The sequence below is a fragment of the Penicillium antarcticum genome (assembly GCF_028974205.1).
Source record: "Penicillium antarcticum strain IBT 31339 chromosome Unknown utg000009l_segment0_segment0, whole genome shotgun sequence".
NCBI classification, from domain to species: Eukaryota; Fungi; Ascomycota; class Eurotiomycetes; order Eurotiales; family Aspergillaceae; genus Penicillium; species Penicillium antarcticum.
In genome coordinates, this window is record NW_026695307.1 from 2895346 (window position 1) to 2915142 (window position 19797).

General features: G+C 47.6%; 8 protein-coding genes across 8 annotated transcripts; 5 read left to right on the plus strand and 3 right to left on the minus strand.

Annotated features, from left to right (window-relative positions):
* Window positions 1-2856: 2856 nt before the first annotated feature.
* On the plus strand, window positions 2857-3488 carry N7508_009457 (fungal specific transcription factor domain-containing protein; the record flags this gene model as incomplete). Its single annotated transcript, XM_058467520.1, has 2 exons — window positions 2857-2958; window positions 3009-3488. The coding sequence occupies 2 exons, from the start codon at window positions 2857-2859 to the stop codon at window positions 3486-3488; spliced, it is 582 nt and encodes a 193-aa protein (XP_058315366.1).
* A 720-nt stretch (window positions 3489-4208) lies between these two features.
* On the plus strand, window positions 4209-5131 carry N7508_009458 (uncharacterized protein; the record flags this gene model as incomplete). Its single annotated transcript, XM_058467521.1, has 4 exons — window positions 4209-4428; window positions 4493-4526; window positions 4571-4749; window positions 4800-5131. 4 exons carry the CDS (start codon window positions 4209-4211, stop codon window positions 5129-5131), a joined length of 765 nt encoding a protein of 254 aa, XP_058315367.1.
* Window positions 5132-5466: 335 nt separating this feature from the next.
* Window positions 5467-7545, plus strand: N7508_009459 (Zn(II)2Cys6 transcription factor; the record flags this gene model as incomplete). The annotated part of the gene is made up of 4 exons (XM_058467522.1): window positions 5467-5648; window positions 5703-6836; window positions 6904-7187; window positions 7241-7545. The coding sequence occupies 4 exons, from the start codon at window positions 5467-5469 to the stop codon at window positions 7543-7545; spliced, it is 1905 nt and encodes a 634-aa protein (XP_058315368.1).
* A 70-nt stretch (window positions 7546-7615) lies between these two features.
* N7508_009460 (sterol desaturase family protein) lies at window positions 7616-8679 on the minus strand (the record flags this gene model as incomplete). The annotated part of the gene is made up of 3 exons (XM_058467523.1): window positions 7616-7815; window positions 7887-8392; window positions 8453-8679. 3 exons carry the CDS (start codon window positions 8677-8679, stop codon window positions 7616-7618), a joined length of 933 nt encoding a protein of 310 aa, XP_058315369.1.
* Window positions 8680-9045: 366 nt separating this feature from the next.
* N7508_009461 (uncharacterized protein) lies at window positions 9046-10866 on the minus strand (the record flags this gene model as incomplete). The annotated part of the gene is given in 4 exon segments (XM_058467524.1): window positions 9046-9109; window positions 9189-9551; window positions 9567-10671; window positions 10728-10866. 4 exon segments carry the CDS (start codon window positions 10864-10866, stop codon window positions 9046-9048), a joined length of 1671 nt encoding a protein of 556 aa, XP_058315370.1.
* Window positions 10867-13410: 2544 nt separating this feature from the next.
* Window positions 13411-14439, plus strand: N7508_009462 (uncharacterized protein; the record flags this gene model as incomplete). The annotated part of the gene is made up of 1 exon (XM_058467525.1): window positions 13411-14439. The coding sequence occupies one exon, from the start codon at window positions 13411-13413 to the stop codon at window positions 14437-14439; it is 1029 nt and encodes a 342-aa protein (XP_058315371.1).
* A 2011-nt stretch (window positions 14440-16450) lies between these two features.
* On the plus strand, window positions 16451-18691 carry N7508_009463 (uncharacterized protein; the record flags this gene model as incomplete). Its single annotated transcript, XM_058467526.1, has 1 exon — window positions 16451-18691. The coding sequence occupies one exon, from the start codon at window positions 16451-16453 to the stop codon at window positions 18689-18691; it is 2241 nt and encodes a 746-aa protein (XP_058315372.1).
* Window positions 18692-19446: 755 nt separating this feature from the next.
* N7508_009464 (splicing factor 3B subunit 5 family protein) lies at window positions 19447-19767 on the minus strand (the record flags this gene model as incomplete). Its single annotated transcript, XM_058467527.1, has 2 exons — window positions 19447-19458; window positions 19525-19767. The coding sequence occupies 2 exons, from the start codon at window positions 19765-19767 to the stop codon at window positions 19447-19449; spliced, it is 255 nt and encodes an 84-aa protein (XP_058315373.1).
* Between the last annotated feature and the right edge of the window lie 30 nt (window positions 19768-19797).

The window sequence follows — 19797 nt, forward strand, 5'->3', positions numbered from 1 at the left end:
TCTTCAAGCTCTGAATATCACAGGGACACTTTGGATCACAAGTGACTTTCTCGTGCCTGAACTATGGAGAGGGCGCATTTAGCTGTGGTGAAAACTTGTATTCTTAGAAGACTGACAATGGCATGTCTTTACTACCGTATGCAGCTGATCTCCCAGAACGTTTCCTGTTCCTGAATAGGCCCTGACATGTAATTAGTGGACCCCTAAGTAGTGATCAAGCCGTCCATATGCGTAGATTTAGTTCATCTATATATTTTTGACTCCGTGCGCAAAACACAGAATGAAAAGCATCAAACAGGATGAAATGGACACCAGGTGGAGTCCTATGTTCTATATTCAAGGTAGAATAGCTTGGAGACTTTGCTTCTCTGTATGAAAACAGGCGAAACGCCTTGTCTGTGAACAATGAAGCCCATGTTTGGACGGGACATGGCGGCACTAGCGCAAGGATCGGCACGGGGTTCAGGCCCCTGGGTCTCTAGTCAGGGGAACCGCCGGTTCCTAGCGTTTTGGCAATTTGACCCCGGAAATTGGCGAACTCTGTTTCTGGGTCCTTTTTCTGTGGGGTATAAAAAAAAAAAGAAAAAGGGAAATTGCGTTTTTTATATACGGTCACTGGACATGACAGCTGGCTTGTGTAATCCTAACATGACGCTTCGGCGCCATCGCACTGCACGTCTCTTTCCAACCACATTCACCTCCAGCAAGCTGAAGGGGAGATCAGTATTTGTATTTGAATAACTGACATCGTCATTCATGGGTTCCTGAGGTTTTCATTTCTCTTTTGCCGATCCTCATACCGGGAACGGTTGGGACCCATGGGCTGATTGGATTTGGGTACCATTCTTTCTCGAAGACCGGAGCCAACTATACCCCGTCACTTTCAAATTTCTGTTCGCCAAGACTAATTTACTCTCTTGTGATGACTTTCATTGTTGGTAAAATGGTTGATCGTAGACGATTTCTTCTGTGCTCGCTATACCATTCCTATTTTTGCTCTTCCGCCGCGCCTAGCTCAGGGCCCGGAGACTAAAAAAAGACATCAGAAAACCCTTGCATATATGCAGAACATTCGCTTGTACAGGTTTGTATGCTATTCATCATTCTTCTACGTCATGGCATCGGGCTGCATATGTAACCTGGTCTATCTGGATGCATACTCGGGAGGCTCCGCGAGACTTCTGGGATTTAATTGCAAAGTTATCTGCACCATACGGTGTTGATCTATTTCTAGACATTCAGTCCAAGAATCATAATCGGGATTTCAAATGAGTAATCGTCAATATCACCGCCTTGGCCCGATACTATCTTTTATTATAGAGCCCCATGATTTTTGTCTCGTGGAGACCAACCCTGAATAAAACCAGCCTCCCATCGAGTACACATCATATACGGGTAATTTTAGTGCCTCTTGAATGGCTTTTGAGAAAGGTGGCATCTGTGTGCACTCTAGACAGAGGACTGCAATGTCAGGATGCTCAGTGACTAGCTGCCGAGCAGCAGTCACAAGTTCCTCGCATATTTCATGATGAACATTTTCATCACCTTGACGACTGTGGCTCTACAGTAGACCACCTGCCGGTGCACCACGTATATGACACCGAGAAGCTGAGATATTCATTTTCTCAAGGTGGAGAGATCCGCGTATCATCGAAAGTTAAGATACCAACACTGCGTGCTGGGGAAAGAACAGTCAAAATTGACGGAATTCGAATTAGTGCCGAGGTAGCAATAGGTATAGGCAGTTGAGCGGCGAGACTTTGAAGTCAGTAAATGATGGAGAATTCCTAAGTGGTTGTCACGGGACAGACATACTCTGGTTGTGCCATAGCCAGGAATCCGCAACTCGTGATTAGACCAACCGCACCACGTTTCGCAAGTCTGTGGCCAGCTTCGACGAACCTGTTGATGAAATTACTGTCATATGGCCCGGAGCACACGACTTGTGCCTCTGACGAGCCAGTCACCTTCTCACGGACTAACGGAAATGGCCATGTCTCCTCGTTAAAAGGATCCCCTCGCGGTTGGTGCAAAATGATTTCAATTGAGATAAATCCCAGTGGAGGTTTATCATATTTGAGCGATGCTGCATGCGATTTCATTTGATCTACCCGGTATACTAGTCCTTGTGTGTCTATTGTTTCGATCCGATCCTGTATCGAGCATTGCTCCATCGACAAAGAAATTGCCTGCGGAGGAGCCATTCGAATCAAGAAATTTGGCCACAAATTTCCCTCAAGCAGATACAATAGCAATTCTTGGAAGCTCCTTACAACGAAGATGGTGAAGCCAGTCTTATCAGTTGAGTCGGGATTTTCCCTCACGGGCTGTCACTGGGCTCGGAAGAATCCGAGGTGCAGATGGATGTGATTTCACCCCACAATGCGCTGTTCGATAGCGAGCTATAAGTTGAGTGCGGGGTGGGATTTGAGCCTTGAAAATTCATAGCCTTTCGTGCTCCTCTTTGAACTATCTACGAGACTGCTCAGCAATACGGCTCTCAAGCAATTATGGCGACTGGAAGAAAGCCACGCGTTGTATCACTCGGAAACCCTGCATTCGTGGATCCGGAGTACATCGCTCGATTCCAAACCGAATTTGACTACTCTGTCCTGCAGTCTTTGCACTGAATAATCTAGAATCAATTCAAGCTATATTATGTTGTGCAACGTACTCGATACGATCACCTGTTGGGGCTAGTCTTTGGTAATTTACTACCCCAGCTCTTTGAATCTCTCTTGAAATAACGTGAAGAATAGGAAAGTATCGGGGATGGCAATCCGCCATTGTATCGAGCTAGGATATCACAGAAGTGCAGAGAGGTATCGGAGGCATGTTGATCCTCTAACAAAAGAGATGTCCAAAAGGTGCTTCTGGGTTGCATATGATATCGATCGTGTTGCAGCCTTCATCCTGGGTCGGCCAGTCGGTTTCCCAGATAATTTGAATGATGCAGAGGTACTGTTTAATGATCTAACTCCTGAATCTTGCTAATGCTCAAAATCTAGCTTCCTCTGGGTATTGAAGATGAGAGCATTGCCCACCAGGGTATATTGGCAAATCCTCGTGCAGCTGACGACCAGGCGCCAACAATAATGACTGGAACCCTGCATAGCATCAAGTTAAGACAGCTATGGGCAAAATTCCATGCCAATCTCTACTCGCCTCTACCGCAATACTACGACTTCAGTAGACAATTCGCTACTGTTGATGGTCTCCGTCAAGAGCTGGAAGAATGGCACGCATCAGCGCCTACTCACCTTGACTATGCGTCCTCCCATCTTTTATCGGTGTTTGCTTTAGATGAATGGTTCCGAATTTCTTACAACTATTCAATCCTGATTCTCTATCGCTCATACATTTCTGGAATTCTTGGTAAACGGCTTCGAGGGCACAATCAACACGAAATAAACAGTACCGACCCCAATGAAGAGGAGATGAAGAGGATCTCAAAAAGCATTCGAAAACTGCTCCCGCTGTGCTCGTGATATCTGCGTGCTATATGGTCGACTTTACCAAAATGGGTACCCCGAGTGACATTCTTCCCCCTGAGCTCTCTCCAAGGGATTGGAGCTTGGGACTTGACGATCTGGCTATGCCGCAAGGGACGGACTGGCTTATTCAAGAAATTTTACAAGAATTTCCTGAGCCTCCGCCGGAGGTGACGGATATTGGTCGAGCAGGAGAGAACTCTCATATTCATCCAACTTTCTGAGTCCCTTTCAGAAATCCTGATTGAGTATAATGAAGATATTGTTCGCTTTCTTCTGAATATTCTTACTAGATAAACCTCGAATCTTTATGAATACAAATCGTAGTAGAATGAAAGAAAAAAGATTCTGCAACTTTTACTGATATAGGTTTCCATTCTACCGTTCGGCGTGTTTCAAATGCGGATGACTCAAGTTGACAAAATAACCTGATAGACATACAATTAGTTCAATGTAAAATTTCAGCGATTTCTTGACTTCTTGGTGAAACGTCCCATATAGTGTGCTCCGAATATTAGTTGTATCAATACATATCGCGCGATCGTTCATCTCGCCTTCTTCCGAGCGTTCTAGTCATTACATGCTTCCATATTTCGGATAAGTAATACAAAAGAACATGCAGTCACTAAACTTTTGCGGGGTAGAGGTAGATTGCAGTCACTTCTAAACTTGTGGACCTACTATTGAGATCGGAGTTTCCAATTCACTCTGCCCATCATGTCATCAGTCGGCACAACCGTCAAACCAACTTCAAGTACATCTGCTCTGAATATAGAGATGGGCGCAAATGGCGAAGTGAAAAAGCTGCATTATATTCCAAGACCCGCAAACAAGGAGGCCGAGAGGAAATGGCTCCTCGAGCAGAGGGCGGGTGCTTTTCGCATATTCGCCAAACTAGGATTCTCGGATGGTAGCAGTGGACATATAAGTCTTCGAGGTACTTGGTTTCGTTTGAGCGTCATATACTCAATATTTAACCTTGATCATGCTAACACCCTCAGACCCTATCGACCCCCGCACATTCGGGCTTAATCCGTATGTGTACACTTTGCCCTCCTCAAGGTCTCTGATATGGTCAGAGTGGACGAAGAAGGAAACCCAGTCGCAGGTGCAGATAAACCTGTCAACGCGGCAGGTTTCATCATTCATTCAGCGATTCATCAGAGACGACCGGATATTCACGCGGCTTGCCATATGCATAGTCCGTATGGAAGAGGGTGGAGTACGTTTGGCCGGGGTATCGATATGTTCAGTCAAGGTAATTCCAGGCAAATAATTGACAGTACGCTTTTTGCTGACGGTATTTAGATTCCTGCATGTTCTATGATGACCTTTCAGTGTACCCAGCATTTGGCGGCGTCGTTTTCGCAGAGGAAGAAGGCCAACAACGTCTTGCGGAATTCCTTGGTCCCAAGAACAAAAACCTTATCATGCAGAATCATGGTCTACTCACTGCTGGAGGAACAGTTGCCGAAGGAGCGGCATTCTTCATTGCGCTAGAAAGGGCATGTCAGACACAGCTTCTAGTGGAAGCCTCGACAGCACCCGGCTCGATCGGAGAAAGCGAGGGCATTCTAAAGAGAGCTATAGTTGACCATGAAACGGCCATTTACACGAAAAAAAGGAATGGGTACTCCTGAGGTGATGTATATGCAGTTTGAGCCCGAGTATCAATTGATTTTGAAGGAAACGGGAGGTGACTTTTTGAATTGAAGGGAGATACCGGTCAATCTTGTTCACTTGTGCACTGGAAGATGCAAGGAAAATAGTATCCGTTTTATTGACACATACTCTCCATGCATTCCGAGTAAAAAACTGCGAGATTCGACCCAAGGAAGACTTGATTTGTCAGGACCTTCGGCCACGCACCGCCGGACTTGATCCACGCATCGAGGTTATCCTTTAGCCGAATTCCCTTTCATCTCACGAAGTACACTTGTGATCGGTGTCTATTGTCACGTTGTATTTCTAAATCATGTTCCAATGCTCACAATGCGATAAGAGCTATCAGCGGAAACCGCATTTGCTCCGTCATGAGGCAACTCGTAAGACTCAGCGAAGTATCTCAACATTCGGGACTAATGGTCTAACCAATCTTCCAGATACTCAGCAGCCCTCTTCCAGTTGTCCTTTTTGCAAAAAGTCCTTCCTGAAACCGTTTGTAACCATCTCCTTACAATGAAATTTGGAAAGTCGCTAATCATTAGAAAGGGAGGTAACTCGGAGGCATAGCAAAGCGTGTGCAAAGAAATACAATCAACCGTTGCCACCTGCAGCCAAACCAGGCAGAAAAAGGCAATCTTGTGATTTATGTTTCTTTGCTAAAGCATCTTGCGATAAAAACTCGCCCTGCTCTCGTTGCAGCTCTCTCGGACGAGAATGCACCTTTTCTGGGGACCAGACACTGTCTACAGGACCTGGTTCTTCGTCGGCCATTTCAATTCCACCATCCCCAACTCCCCATCGCAATACCGCGAGAGGTGGTGGTCCGTTTGCCTTTCTTCGGCATTTCGCCAACCCGTCTGTCCATAAAGACAGGCTTGCAATCGGCGAGACAGCAAAACGCTCCGTTCGAAGGAATCTGGAAACGCTCAACTCTCATATCGAAGATGCCCTTGTTCCTACTGATCCCCTATCGGCTTTTGGTGGTGACTTCCAGTTACCAGACTTCTCTTATCCTTTCCCATCGTCTACAGATGATTTCTTCTCTCATTTTTCGCCTGATGCTCTGTTTCCATCCAAGCTTTCCACCCAATTAACTGAGATCATGACCGAGTTGGTTGAAACTTCCAAGTCAATGTGTCTCGGAAAACTAGAAGCTCCACCACCACTTGATTTTATGGAACTCTCTACACTTCTAGGGGTATCTAATATTTCCGCCTCTGTCTCTGCATTCTTCCACTCTCTCCACTGGCATTTGCCTGTGGTTCATTTTCCAACGTTTGATCCCGGCAACGTTTCCAACCCCCTTCTTCTCGCAATTTTCTTGTCTGGTGCTACATATACCTTTCCATTAGATGGGGGTACTCTTCCATCAGGTCTTTTTGACGTGGCGGAAGAGTACATCTTTCGGAGCATTGCAAGCCTAGCAGCAGTTCCATCACCAAAGGACTCTATGCATCTTTTATCTACTGTTCAGCTTATACAGAGTGCACTCATTATTGAAATGCTTCAGTTTGGGCGTGATGATATGCAAACAAGGCGTCGCATTCGCATTGTCCGTCATCCATGCCTGGTCTCCACGATAAGATCCTTGGGGATTTTCCAGCTCAAGCGACGGACTGCCCCGAAAGTCTGCGATGAGATAACATGGAAGGTTCTAGTTGCAGAGGAAGTTTGTATACGGTAAGACTTTTTCACTCTATCTCTCATATCATATTTCATTTGGAAAATTGTTCTGATTTGTCTACAGAATCGCCTGCTGGGTCTTCCTTGCTGATGGATTCCTTACGGTGTGCTTCAAGAACAACCCTGCAATCTCGGTCTTTGAAATGGATTGCCACTTTCCATGGAGTGCTGGGCTATGGGAGGCCGAAAGTGCAACATCTTTTAGCAAAATTGCCGTAGCACACTCAGCCGACCTCCCACTTCCCCCACTGAGAGATGTGGTCACCCAGCTCCTCGAAACACAAAATGAAGTCTCAATACCATGGAGTCTTTCAGTGTCTGTGGAGCATCTTCTTATTCTAATATACGGTACGTTGATTTTTGAGCCTAATCATGAGATTTTCTTGCTGATATAATTACAGCCATCAACTCTCTCGCATTCCAGACAAGAGCAGGATTGTTAAGATACCTATCGGTAGACAAGATACGACGCGCATCAGCGAACTGGAAGCGCATCTGGGATGCTGTCACTGGGCTCTTGGACAAGGATCAATTCTTTCATATTGGGTACCCGAAGCATGCCCAAGAGCTTTGGTGGCTACTGAATGCTACGCTAGAAGTTTCGAACAAGTCCGATGCTACTTTTAAATATCTGGACAACACTGCAACCGATGACTTGGGCAATTTGAATGAATTCATTCAATGGTGTTACCAAAGTGCGCAATGAGTGTATTAATTAGTATGGTGTGAATATTTAGTTGAAGATTAATGTACACATGAACCCATCACCTATTTCTTCAATCGCGTTTATCAGAGATCTTCTCCACTTCTTGTTTATCCTCCATGAAAGCGTCGCCTTTAGGCTTCCGATAGGTTCCCCCAAGACGATCCCAGGCCGTTGTAAACTGCCCATAGTTGTAATTGAAGTAGAGATGGTGCATAGTATGACATGAAGCGCCATTGATAATCTCGGACTTTGGTAGATACTCAGCGTCATCTGCAAGCAGAAGAAAAAGTAAGAGTCAGCTATTATCTCCGCATAAAACCATAAGGATTGAAGGAGCTCACGGATCAAAACCGTCCACATGGTCACAAAAACGAAAAGTCCCAAGTAGGCACTTTTCTGCAACGGAAACAACATCGGGAAAATATGATATGGTAGACTTTGCGACCACCCATCCAGCGGGTGAAACGCATAGCTAGCAAAAGGCGTTGGAACAGCCCATTTATGGTGAGGCTTGTGAAGCCAGCGATAGACGACAGGATGGTGTAAGCCGCGATGAATCCAGTAGATTCCACTGTCGGTGAATAAGATGAATAACGGATATTGTAACAGTGTGTATCCCCAAAATGGAGATTCGCTTGTGAAATCATATAGCTTGGACCAGCCGCGAATTTCTGCGATGAAGAATGGGACCGTGAGGAATGTTATGACTGGGATCGCGGAGATTCCTTGTTCGATTTCGAGTTTGATTTGGTTTGCAAGGAATCGGGGGTGTCGAAGTAGTCTCTTGTCGAATAATGTGTAGTATAATACAAGGCTGCCGAGCAAATACATGATCATGGCGAATAGCCTCTCAGATCAAGTTATCTTAGCAAATTGATCTATCCGGAAACCAAGGAGTACTACTTACCAGGTAATCACGTATAATGACAATGCTTGTCGGGCAAGACTGTCTCGTTTCCAAAGGCTGGCTTCAGCCCATCGAGAGGGCTCCATGGGATAGTAAACCTTAACATGGCGATTCAACTGGGAGCTTGTGGCATTGGAATATCCAAGACCAGCATTCAAATCTGGCGAGAGAAATGCATAGCATCGATCGAGGATCAACGTGTCGAGAATGTCCAGGAAGACATCCATTCTGAGATGACGTCTTGTACTCTTAGTGTAGAATTATGGGGTCTAGATGTCCAAGGACCTACATCATCTTATAAGTGATTAATACCTACATGAGAATTTCCTACAAGGAGTATACCTACCATCGGAAATGCCTACATGCCGTTGGGAGAATACCTACACGGCAAATACCCACAATCTCGGGAAATACCTACAAAAAGGGGTATACCCACACGAACAGTGTCCACTTATAGACACGCGCGACATTGAGTGGCTGAAATGGCACTATACAGTATAAGAAATATTGCATATTAATATTCTTAGCACTAGCTATTGTGACCAGAAACCAATCGGAGAACACGGAGCAAGACAGCAAATCATTGATCGCTTTCAAACCTCAACACCAGCATCTGCGAAGTGGTTCTTTTTCTTTGTCCAGTCACCAGAGTCGGACCTGTGATCATGCTCATCTCTGTGCTTATGTTAGTGGTCTGATCCAATATAAGCAAGTAAAAGCGGTTAGGTAATCTTACGATACTTCAAAGGCCTCAATGCAGGTGGTATTGTTCCGCTTTGTGCCGCGATAAGCCCTCCAAAGTGGCTGCTCAAAGATAGCATCAAAGTCCTCGAGTCCTTCTCTTGCAGTCTCCGGTATCGCAAAATAGGCATAGACAATTGAAACAAAGCACCAGGCTGCAAAGAAGATGAAAGCACCCCAGTTGTTTGTGTTGGCTAGGAGAGACGCCCTACTAATGCCAAAGAAGAAGAGCCAGTGGAAGCACTGTGAGATTGCAGCACCGAACAATCGGATATGATTGGGCCAAACTTCTGCACCGAAGACGTACGGAAGAATCAAAAGACCTAATAGATAGTTAGCAGGGAGAATGTACCAGAAGCTAATATCCCATCACTTGCCAACTACAAAGCCAAATCTATGGACAAATATAGCCCCCACAGCCGCCTGACTCCCACTGGTAGTGACTACGCCGCTTTGTTTGTACTTGATATACACACCGATGTAGATGTCAGACACCATCTGCAGAGTGAGACCAGTAAAGAAGCTTTTGCGGCGCCCTAGCACATCAATAAAGCAGAAACTCGCAATCAGCGTGAAAAAGAACTTCGCCATCGAGTACATTCCAGTCAAGAAAAGTGAGCGATCAGTTCCACCGCCTAGCCCCATCATACTTAAGATTGGGACTAAATATGAAGTCACACTGTTTGCACCAGATAATTGTGCGAACGCATAAGATATGAAAGTCTGCTGGACTCGGCGAAGGTTAGATGGGACCAGGAAAGTCTCCTTGCATAGACCAATGCATCCCGGCTGCGAATCACTTTTCTGAGACTTCCGCTGTCCGTCAATCTGTTTCTGGATATCTTCAATCGCGGAGGCTATGCGAGGATGACTTGCAGACAAGCCGGGTAATTTGGCGAGAGTTGCAATGCCTTCCTCTTGTCTGTTGACGAGAAATAGCCATCGTGGACTTTCCGATAAAAAGAAGTGAGCCAGGACGATGAAGGCTACCGCGATCGTTGGCACAAAGAACAAAATCTGGTATTGAAGATAGCTGGTAGCGATATGGAGGTAAACACCGAGAACGACGAAAACGGATACCGTCAATGACAAGAGCATAACAACGCTGAACCGGACTGAAAGGAGTCCTCGAATTTCGGTTGGTGCGACTTCAACGATGGCCGCTGGGTCGATCACGGTCAGTGGTCCTATACCGAGACCTGACACTATGCGAGCGGTGGATACAGCACCCTTATGGCCATAAGAAAAGGTTGCAAGCATCTGGCCGACGACCCATATAGCCATGTAGAGGCGAAAGGACCGTAGACGTCCAATTCGATCGTTGATGACGAATGATAGGCCTGCACCGACACCAGCGCCAATGTATACGAACGAGATGAAGTTAGTTACCTGCGTTGGGTTTGCGGCAGATGTGATGCCAAAAGTAGCTTGGAATCCAGGAAGTGATGGGATCACTGAAGATGACCCTTGGTCCCATGCTGTCGAGCAGTTTGTCAGAAGAAATCTTGGCCTTTGCAGGTGAACAGGCGCTCACTGATCGGAAGCCCAGCCGAGGCATATATGGCAACTGTGAGCAGTGACTGGCAGTTGGCAATTAATTCGTGCGGGCATGATCTAATCGTTCTGACATAGCTAGCTATGGTTGATTCTGTAAACATCATCTTGAGAGACATGGGTTGGAGTCTGGGTGTCACGACACTCGGCCGTGATTTTTAAAGAAAGCGATAGATTGGAACATCAGAATATGACGAACAACTTCTTCAATTTTGATAGTTTATACCATATCTTAGCTTGTCGAACGTGAAGAGATATCAAAATGGACCACCTTTCCTTGTCGATACTCACCAGTCTGGGGAAAGCTCGGTTTTGACAGATAAGTGAGAATCGGGACAATCCGAAGTTCTTCATCCATTGAGGTAGAAATGTTGACCAGTAGTCTGTGATAAGAAGGCTAAAGTTCTCAGTCTATCTCTCCTAGGGCCGGCTCTCTTTGATAAGATATTGCCCTTCCCCGCAGTTTACTCGGGAGATTCCGAGCCAGCCTGGACGCGATGGGCGGGTAAATATCTTGAATTGTGAAGATATACGAATGATTTGATTTGCCAAGCTTCTATCGACATTTGGTTTTATTTTTCATCGCAGAGCTTGGCCCCTGCGACTGTCTTACTTAAGGGAACACGGAGAATAAAAAGGCTTCAGGGTGTATCACTTACTGGATATCTTATGTCTGACTTTAAACTTCATCTGGTGCGTTTATACATTCGAGTTAGACTTGAAACAACACGAGTTAGTCAATTTAGTCAGTTCGATAGTTCTCGATACCAAGGATACCAAGGTCAAGAGTATGAGTCAAACCACCGTGATAAAACAGACCTCGGGTTGTGTCGAACGTTGTGATTATTATTATTATTATTATTATTATTATTATTATTATTCCTCGAACTGGTGCCTCGTTAATGTTCTAAATATATTTATTGCAGAACTGCAGCTGTCAAGCATATCGAACTAGCCATGACTCATTGATGGTCGGTATGTCAGATCAAGCAATGTTGAGATAGCGCCCAGCTTTGTTTCAAATGGAGCATCGGCGGCCGATCGATGACTCATAAGCTCTGCGGTCGCAAAGAGAACCGACTTTTTTTTTTAGCTCTCTGTTCGAAGTGAGGCTACTTTGTATCAAGTTGGCGGCAAGAACCCAACAATTGCGAAACTAATCCTCAACAGACCTAAGTTTTAGCACAAGACTGAATATGCGTGGGCCTGAAAACCAGCGTATGAGCCTTCCACTGCTATGGTTGCCAACGCATCATAAAAGCTGCAAAGTGAAGCACAGAATAAAGCAAACCGGGTCTATACATCTAAAAGTGGACCCGGATATATCCGCCACATGTGGCGAGTTGCACCGCCTCACTGGGGTCACGGGCTATTTTGGGGAAAATTGCAACCTGCCCACATTCAATACGAAAACTGGGAATCTTGGAATCTGCGAATCTCGGAATCTCCGACTTCAACCGGCTCCATACACACCCCTTGCGCCAGAACATGTGACTGAACTCATATGCCGGCAGCCTTCAGCGATTCCGTTTTAGGGCATAGCCAGATGCGCCCGTGTTAGAGTAAGATGAGATCATACATGAATCAGGTGAGACTGGATACACTGTATAGGGCACTAGTACAGAGTACAGTACTGTAATGTTGGTGGCGCCCTCTCGAAGTCTAGCAATCGCGGCTCTGCCCAATGGGCGATCGAAGCAGGGATCTCAGCTTGAAAGCATCGGCCGCTCTCGGTTGTCGTCAGCGAATCCCAGCCCTGAAGCCTTCCAAGACCAGGTGTGCCCCACGCTGCTCGACCCTCCATCAGCTGAGGTGTGTATCCTACTCGACAGGTCCAACCTCCTTAAGAGCTTGCGTATGAAGGTGTTTCAGAGTCTGTTTATTCCCTGTAGAATCATCAGAAATGAAACTGGAATCTAAACGTGGGATCGAATAGTTAGGGCTTGGCGGTAAATGGCTATAAAATTATGAAAGTCTTCAAGATGGGAACCTTGGCGCACAAATCTGCACATCGCCCAGCTGAGAAATGGGCTTCAACTCCCCGCTAATTTTGGCTAAGACTCTCGGAGCATTCTCTATGATTTTTTTCTGCTGATCATCGGGGCTTAGCTTTTGCAGTTTGGGGCATCCTGCAGATGCCTCTGTCCAAATGGACGTGCAACGCAGGTGTGAGACTGGGAATACTGTGCGAACTGGAAATGAAACACTATACTCGGTTGGACCTCATTGATTCTTTTCGTTTCGAATCATTCTCGCCACTGAAGAAGGGAGTTGCAGATCGGGGAGTCCGAGGCGGCCATACATTGACTCCATCTGGCTGCATGTCGACCAGAATAACCGGAGTACGAAGACTTTATAGAAAAAAAAAATACTATTATTGTGCATCGAATCCACTGTGTTTGGTCCCACCCCTCTTATTCTCAACTTCTCTCTTTTCTATATCTCTTGACTTCTACGTCTCCTTTCCTTTTTTTTATATTCTAATTTCTTTCCTTTTTGCGCGTTCGCCCACTTTAATACACTTTGGATTATGCAATATCTTTAACCTTACAATCCAACCTCCGACAATATTGCGTGGGCGAATGTCGCCTTCATGATTTATATTCTATCTACATTCTTTTATATCATACCAACGCAGGTCGTATCACCTCCACAGAGTCATAATGCCAACAGTCTTACTCCCATCTTCCGCCGCCGCCTTTGCGCCGAGGTCATCCCCGAATGTGGTGCTGAATAGAAAGGTTGCGCCGTGGTTGACGGCCACTTTGAAGCGAGTCAACCGAGTCAAGCGTCCGCTAAACAATGTCACTCAACATACCCGGTGTCTGACAGAGACGCTGTCATCGTCGAATGCGATCTGGACGCTGTGTTCCATGACATTCCCGAAAGGCCCCGAGGCCAAGCTTCGCAAGGACGACAACCCGCTCATCGAAGGGCTGTTCAACTATCAGATGATCCACATCGAGGCCTATGTCGTCCATGTTGACATGGTCTCCCGTAACGAAGTGGCATTCAAGTTGACCCCGGAGACGATCGAGTCCCTGGTCGATTACTACAACGATATCTTCTCAGTGGATAACGCCTCCCGTCACCAATGGGACTGGTCAGGAAAGCACACCGAGCTGAAGAAGTTACAGGAGGAGTTCGTCCAAGCCGCCAACAAATTCGTCTACCGAACCAACGCTGAGGCCCTCGAGGGACTGGAAGAAGACGGCGCCGGAGAGCTGCTGTGCAGCCGCAGCGCAGAAGTCAAGGCAGCCATCGACAAGCTCTTTGTCTGGCTCGAGTCCCCCCAACCCCGACAGATGGACATCATGCGCCCTGTGCCTCTTCTCCCCAGCTCTACCGGCCCAGAAACCTGGTGGCAGACCCCGATGCCTCAGGCGCCCCTCGAGTCGTGGAAAGTACTGTCGCCCAGCCCAACCCCGGCCACGGCTGATTCTAATCCGAATCTTTGGGCTAGTATCAGTTTCAGTGACGCTCATCTTCCATCGCCGACCCCGTCTTACTGCCAACCCTACACCACCTCGCCGTACCAGTCCTACGACTGCATGCCGACCACCTCGGCCGCGATCAACGCACTGCCGTTGCCGAGCACCCTCGTGCAACCCTGCAGCACGGCTGTGAACATGGGTTTTGGCGGCTTTGGCTGGGGAGACTTTTCCGCGCTGCCATATGGCATGATCGCCTAGCTCCCGTCTACTGAGTAGACTCGGTGCTGGTCGGCCCGCCTCTACAGCCACTCCAGACCCGTGCAGCAATGGTTCAAGGAATGTAGATCGTTTCAGAACCAGAGGCGCGCGCAACTTTCGGTGTCAATAAGCCTCCTCCTTGCCTCTTTTTCTCCTCTCTCGAATCTCGTCTCTCTTCTATCCCGGGAACCCGATTCAAGCAACGACAATTCGCATTCCTCGACGGCGTTCTCTCTTTGATTTGACTCTGTGCATCTGTGATACTCCCTCCTGCAAATTGGATGATAACCAGAATAATCCTTCCATGCGCTTGTTTTGATATTTCCTGTTTGATTCCAGCGTCAGCGATTTCTGTTCTTTTTTCCTCTTTCGCTTTTGTTTTGCATCAAGAAGCGGCGGGTCGGCTCTTTGTTATGTTTCTTTTCTTTTGTCATTTCCCGCATATATGTCATGAAGACCTGGTTTGCCTCACGGCGTGGGATATGAATTTGGATGTGGAATATCCATCGTTACGCTTTCAGTTCTGATGTCGTGGTTCGATGAAGGATGGTGAGCATTGGGTACATGGTTGACTGGGTTCGCCGTTTACTTTTGTTTTCTCGTCCTTCCTCCGAGGTCTGTCCTTCTGGTACTGTGTACCAGACTGGCCAATACTCTGCTTTTGTAGGGGATTGGAGGATATTTCTACACGACGGCATAACTCTCCTTGCATCTGCGATGTTTGGTTGGTTTTCCCCTTTGGTTCATTTATCGTTCTTGGATGTGGCGATCAAGCAATACGAGTGAGAGATGACTACCTTATGACTCCGCCAGCCTCGAGTTTATCCGCCTGTGGCGGGTACCGAGCGCAAAGGGCGATGAAACCGGATTCCCCTTGGGTCTGTGACCTGGGATCCATCCCACCCGTCCGGAGCAACGAGTTTAAAGGTTGTCATCTCTATCCTCTGAGCCACGATCTCACATTCAAAGACCATATTTGACGATTAATAGGTTCGTCCCCTATCGTCCAGGCTGGGTTTTAGGAATTCCTGGATATGCTCGGTCAGCCGGTGGGCTCTTTCACTGGATGAGAGAGCCCGTTCTTCATTCTTTTTCCCGGCACCGAGAATCAGACGCTCGATCTGGTTGATTCACTCCTTTTGGTCTGTCAGATCGAGGGGCTGGTCCCTTGCACTGGTTGCTTCTCTTCTTCCGATTTCTTTGTTGATCCGTCAGCAGCTTAGTCCAAATGTGTATGTATCTTGAGTTTAGTTTGAAAAGAGCATACAAAGTCCAGTTTCTCTCTTCATATTCGTAAATCATACACTCTATTTATACTCAAAGTACAGGCTCACCGGTACTTCCAGTCCTGTTTCATGCCAAAGAACTATGGGGCTTGATGATCTACGGTTAGGGGGCATGCTGTAACGTGTTTGCCTGCCATATCAGGTATTAATATAGGTGTCACTCACAATTTCCCATCAGAGTCAAGTATTCTAAAATTCAATGATCCTTTAAGTAGAAGATCGTCAAAATAATAGGCAAGTCGTCGCTCCAGGATCAAGAATAAATATACTTACCCCACGACCCCGTATGACGTCAATCACGGTGCCAAGAAAACCAGCACTGCATCATAAGTCGAGTAGATTATCAACTCCTTATATGTGGCCAGTACCTGCATTCTGGGCTCTGTTTATATTCAATTGTTTGTTGTTCTCCACCTGTTTACCTCTCATCGCCGACATCCCCTTACCGGACGTGGACCACGAGGATATCGATCCGCTATCACCAGCTCAACGCATCATTATCCTGCAGACGCAAACTGAGAAGAACATCGCCAATTTGCCTTCTTCAAACCTCAAATCTTCTGGAATCTTCGCGCTTGCCGCTTACCCCGCCCCCGCCGCCTGATCCAGCCGTAACCGCACTGCTGGCAGTTAGTGGCTTGGAACCAACATCACCACGACCCCTCGCCCTCACACGCCGACACAGCAACAGCAACAGAAGCGCCAGATACTCTCCAATCGCACCTATGGCCACTCTCCATGAGGCACTTCAATGCCTCAAACCCACATCCTGGGATGACGTTCCCCAGTCTCCGGACGAACTGCGAGACTACATGCGCGACCTCTTCAAACACAGCCGACTAGTAGCAGAATCGCTTCCAGACCCTCCACTTTCCGAAGCTGAAGACTATCCACACCTGGACTACGAAGCGGCAGCTCCCTCCGCTCCTCGGATCGTCCCTTCATCTTCCCGCGTCGGCGAAACCGACCCCGAAATCACCGAGTTACAGAAGCAATGGGGAAAGCCAGTAAAGGTAGGCGGACCCAAGGACAACCCGCTAGACGTGACATTGTGGAAATTATCCGCGACCGATGGCGGTGGTTCATGGTTCGGCCGGCGGAGTGTACACGCGGGGCTACCGTTCTCGCGCTGGCGCGAGAAGATGTCCAGCGAGTATGACGAGACGCTCAAAGTCAACCAGAGGAAGATTCATAAGGGACAGACTCCCGATAACAGTATCCGGGGTATCGGTGCCGAAGAGAAGGTTGAGACCATCGAAGTCAAGGATGCGGATGGGTCCGAGCTAGGCCATTTGATGGTTTACCATGTATCAGCGCAGTTCCCCAAGCCCACTGCGCCGCGCGACTTCGTGGCTATGATTGTCAATTCTGATTCTGGGTTGCGGGTTGGTGGGAGTAAGCAGCCTGGGCGCAGTTGGATGATGATCTCGAAGCCTTGTGACCACCCTGATGTGCCGCATAAGCAGGGCTATACCCGTGGAAATTATGAGTCTGTCGAGCTGATTCGAGAGATTCCGAAGAAGGATGGAAGTGAGAGTAGCTCTTCTAGTCAGAAGAGTAAGAAGAAGAGTGATTCCTCGTCTCCTGATTCGCAACATCCTGAACAGGGTGAAGCCTCCGGAGAGCCTGAAGATGAGGGAATGAATCCAGTTGAGTGGATTATGGTCACTAGAAGCGACCCTGGTGGCAGCATTCCCCGCTGGATGGTGGACAAGGGAACACCTAGAAGCGTGGGAACTGATGCCGCCAAGTTTATCAAATGGGCTATTCAAGAGGATAAGCCACAAGATGAAGAGAAGAGCTCGAGTTCAGGATCTACAACTGCCTTAGCTGGTACTGAGGCTAAATCCCCTGAGGCTAAATCCCGAGAGTCTGTCAACGAAGCCGGTACTGATGAGGACAACTCGGAATCGGAATCGGAGTACGACTCACTCAGTGACGGCGATCACTCACATCATGGTCTGATTGCCAGTGTTACCGGTTTGCTCAACACCGGCTACCAACGATTCGCACCTCAAATCCAAGGCTACATGCCTTATCATGAGGCAGCGGCTCACACGGGCGGAACACAGACTTTCCAAGGTGATGTAGATACTGCAGCACTTTCAAAATCGAACAACGCCGGGCAGAGCAAATTCCTGGATGTCGAGCCCACGCAAGATCACGTCTCATTCTCTTCCGCTCATTCAGACCTAGCAACACCCGTCGTCGACGAGATCACACACACCAACATGCCACCCGACGAACTGATGAAAATGACCAAAACAGGCAAACTCACCTCCCACGAAAAAGACCTCGCAAAGCAAGCCCTACGCAAACGCGAAATCGAAGCCAAACTAGACACTGTCCGCGTCGAACTCGAGAAACTCCATCTCCCATCTCAGCCTCCAACCGCACCAGGAACACCCCTCAAGGGTATAACTGAAGCAGACAGCGAGACAGGCGCAATGCGCAAACGCGCAGCAACAAACCGGTCCTCGACGCCCGCCAGCTCAATCAAACACAGCCATAAACACAAACATAGCCAGAGCTCAATAACGCAAGGAACCGAGAGCAGTGATGGCCAATCATCGCAGACACAGACACCCGAACCACCAGCGCACTTCCACAAAGCCGCTTCGTCACTCTTCAATGAGGAATCGAAGTTGCTGAAGCAGTTGCGCAAGGTCGAGGCTAGTCAGTTGAAGACTGCGTCGAAGATTGAAGCGAGGCAAAAGAAGGATGCGGAGCGCTCTGAAAAATCAAAGTCCAAGTCTGAGGTTGAGACGCTTAAGCAGGAGATTTCGGAACTCAAGAAGGAGGAGAAGACTAAGTCTAAGTGTGAGGTTGAGGGGCTTAAGCAGGAGATCTCCGATCTTAAGAAGGAGGTTCGGACGCTCAGGACTGAGCGGCAGAAATGGGTTGATCTTGTTTCTTCGTTGCAGGCTGAGAATACTAAATTGGCTGCGAAAGGGGAGCAGGAGTGAAATATGGTTTTTGTACGTACATGGCCAAGTGTTTCATGCTTTTGTTTCTGCGCGTGTCATGGGTACCTGAGTATGTCTGGGTTGTGTTTCGGGATGTAACTACTTTCCTGCCTTGGCCTATTGCTTCAGAGGTCTAACTGATACGTTTTATCAACTTTTATATTGGGCGTTTGCTTGCTTGGGGTGGGAGTATACTGCAGTACAGCAGCTGCCTGCTTGATTTTCTAGTCTGAACTATCTGCGAGGATTGGACTCAGTGGCTGGGTTGAAACTTGACACAGATAGCCCGGCTAGGCCACTCAAAACACTGCAGTCACACTGACTACCCACTTGCAATGCTTTCTGTAGCATGAATGTCGATGGACCCGATCTGCTCTAAGAGAACTCGCGAATTAATCCGATACAAGCAGCTCGAGTCCTTTCTGGTCCTTGTAATCAAGGTTCCGAGCACTTCTCCGAGCCCATGACGAGAGGTTGTTTCACTGGGATCGCTTGAATGCTGGGATTGCCCTTTACAAATTTCGAACTTAGATATTCGTTTCCATGGGGAGGCACTTCGTAATTGGTCGTTATGAAATTCGAGAAATCGTATGTGTTGGTAATTTCCAAAACCGGTGTAACGATTCAACAATCTCACTGCATGAGCTGCTACATTAAATAGCAAATGTCATGGATGAGCCTTCGAAGGGCAAAGACGCGCGCGGGGTGGGGTATAGAGAGAACGAAGAATCAAAAGAAGCCACAAGTGAGTGGTACTACTCTTGAGTCTGTACAAAACACTGTTAGTCGTTGATCGTCCTGGTAGTCGTAAAGACACTAAGGGTATCACATACCTCTGGCGGATTTCCGGCGCCTCTGACCATCTTCTCCAGCATCATAGCGCGCACTTTCTCCTTGGGCTCGCCCATGCCAACGGCCATGTAGGACAGCAGGGGAGGGTGGCCGACGTAGGAGGAATAACTGTCACGGAGGATGTTGGAGGTCCATTCGTACTTTGTGGTATCGGCGTGACCGGTACCAATGTAGCGGGCTTGGAGGGCCTCGAGGTTCTGGATGGTGCGGAGCTTGTCGGCCATTGTGAAATGTGGGTGGGTTGATTGCGTTGG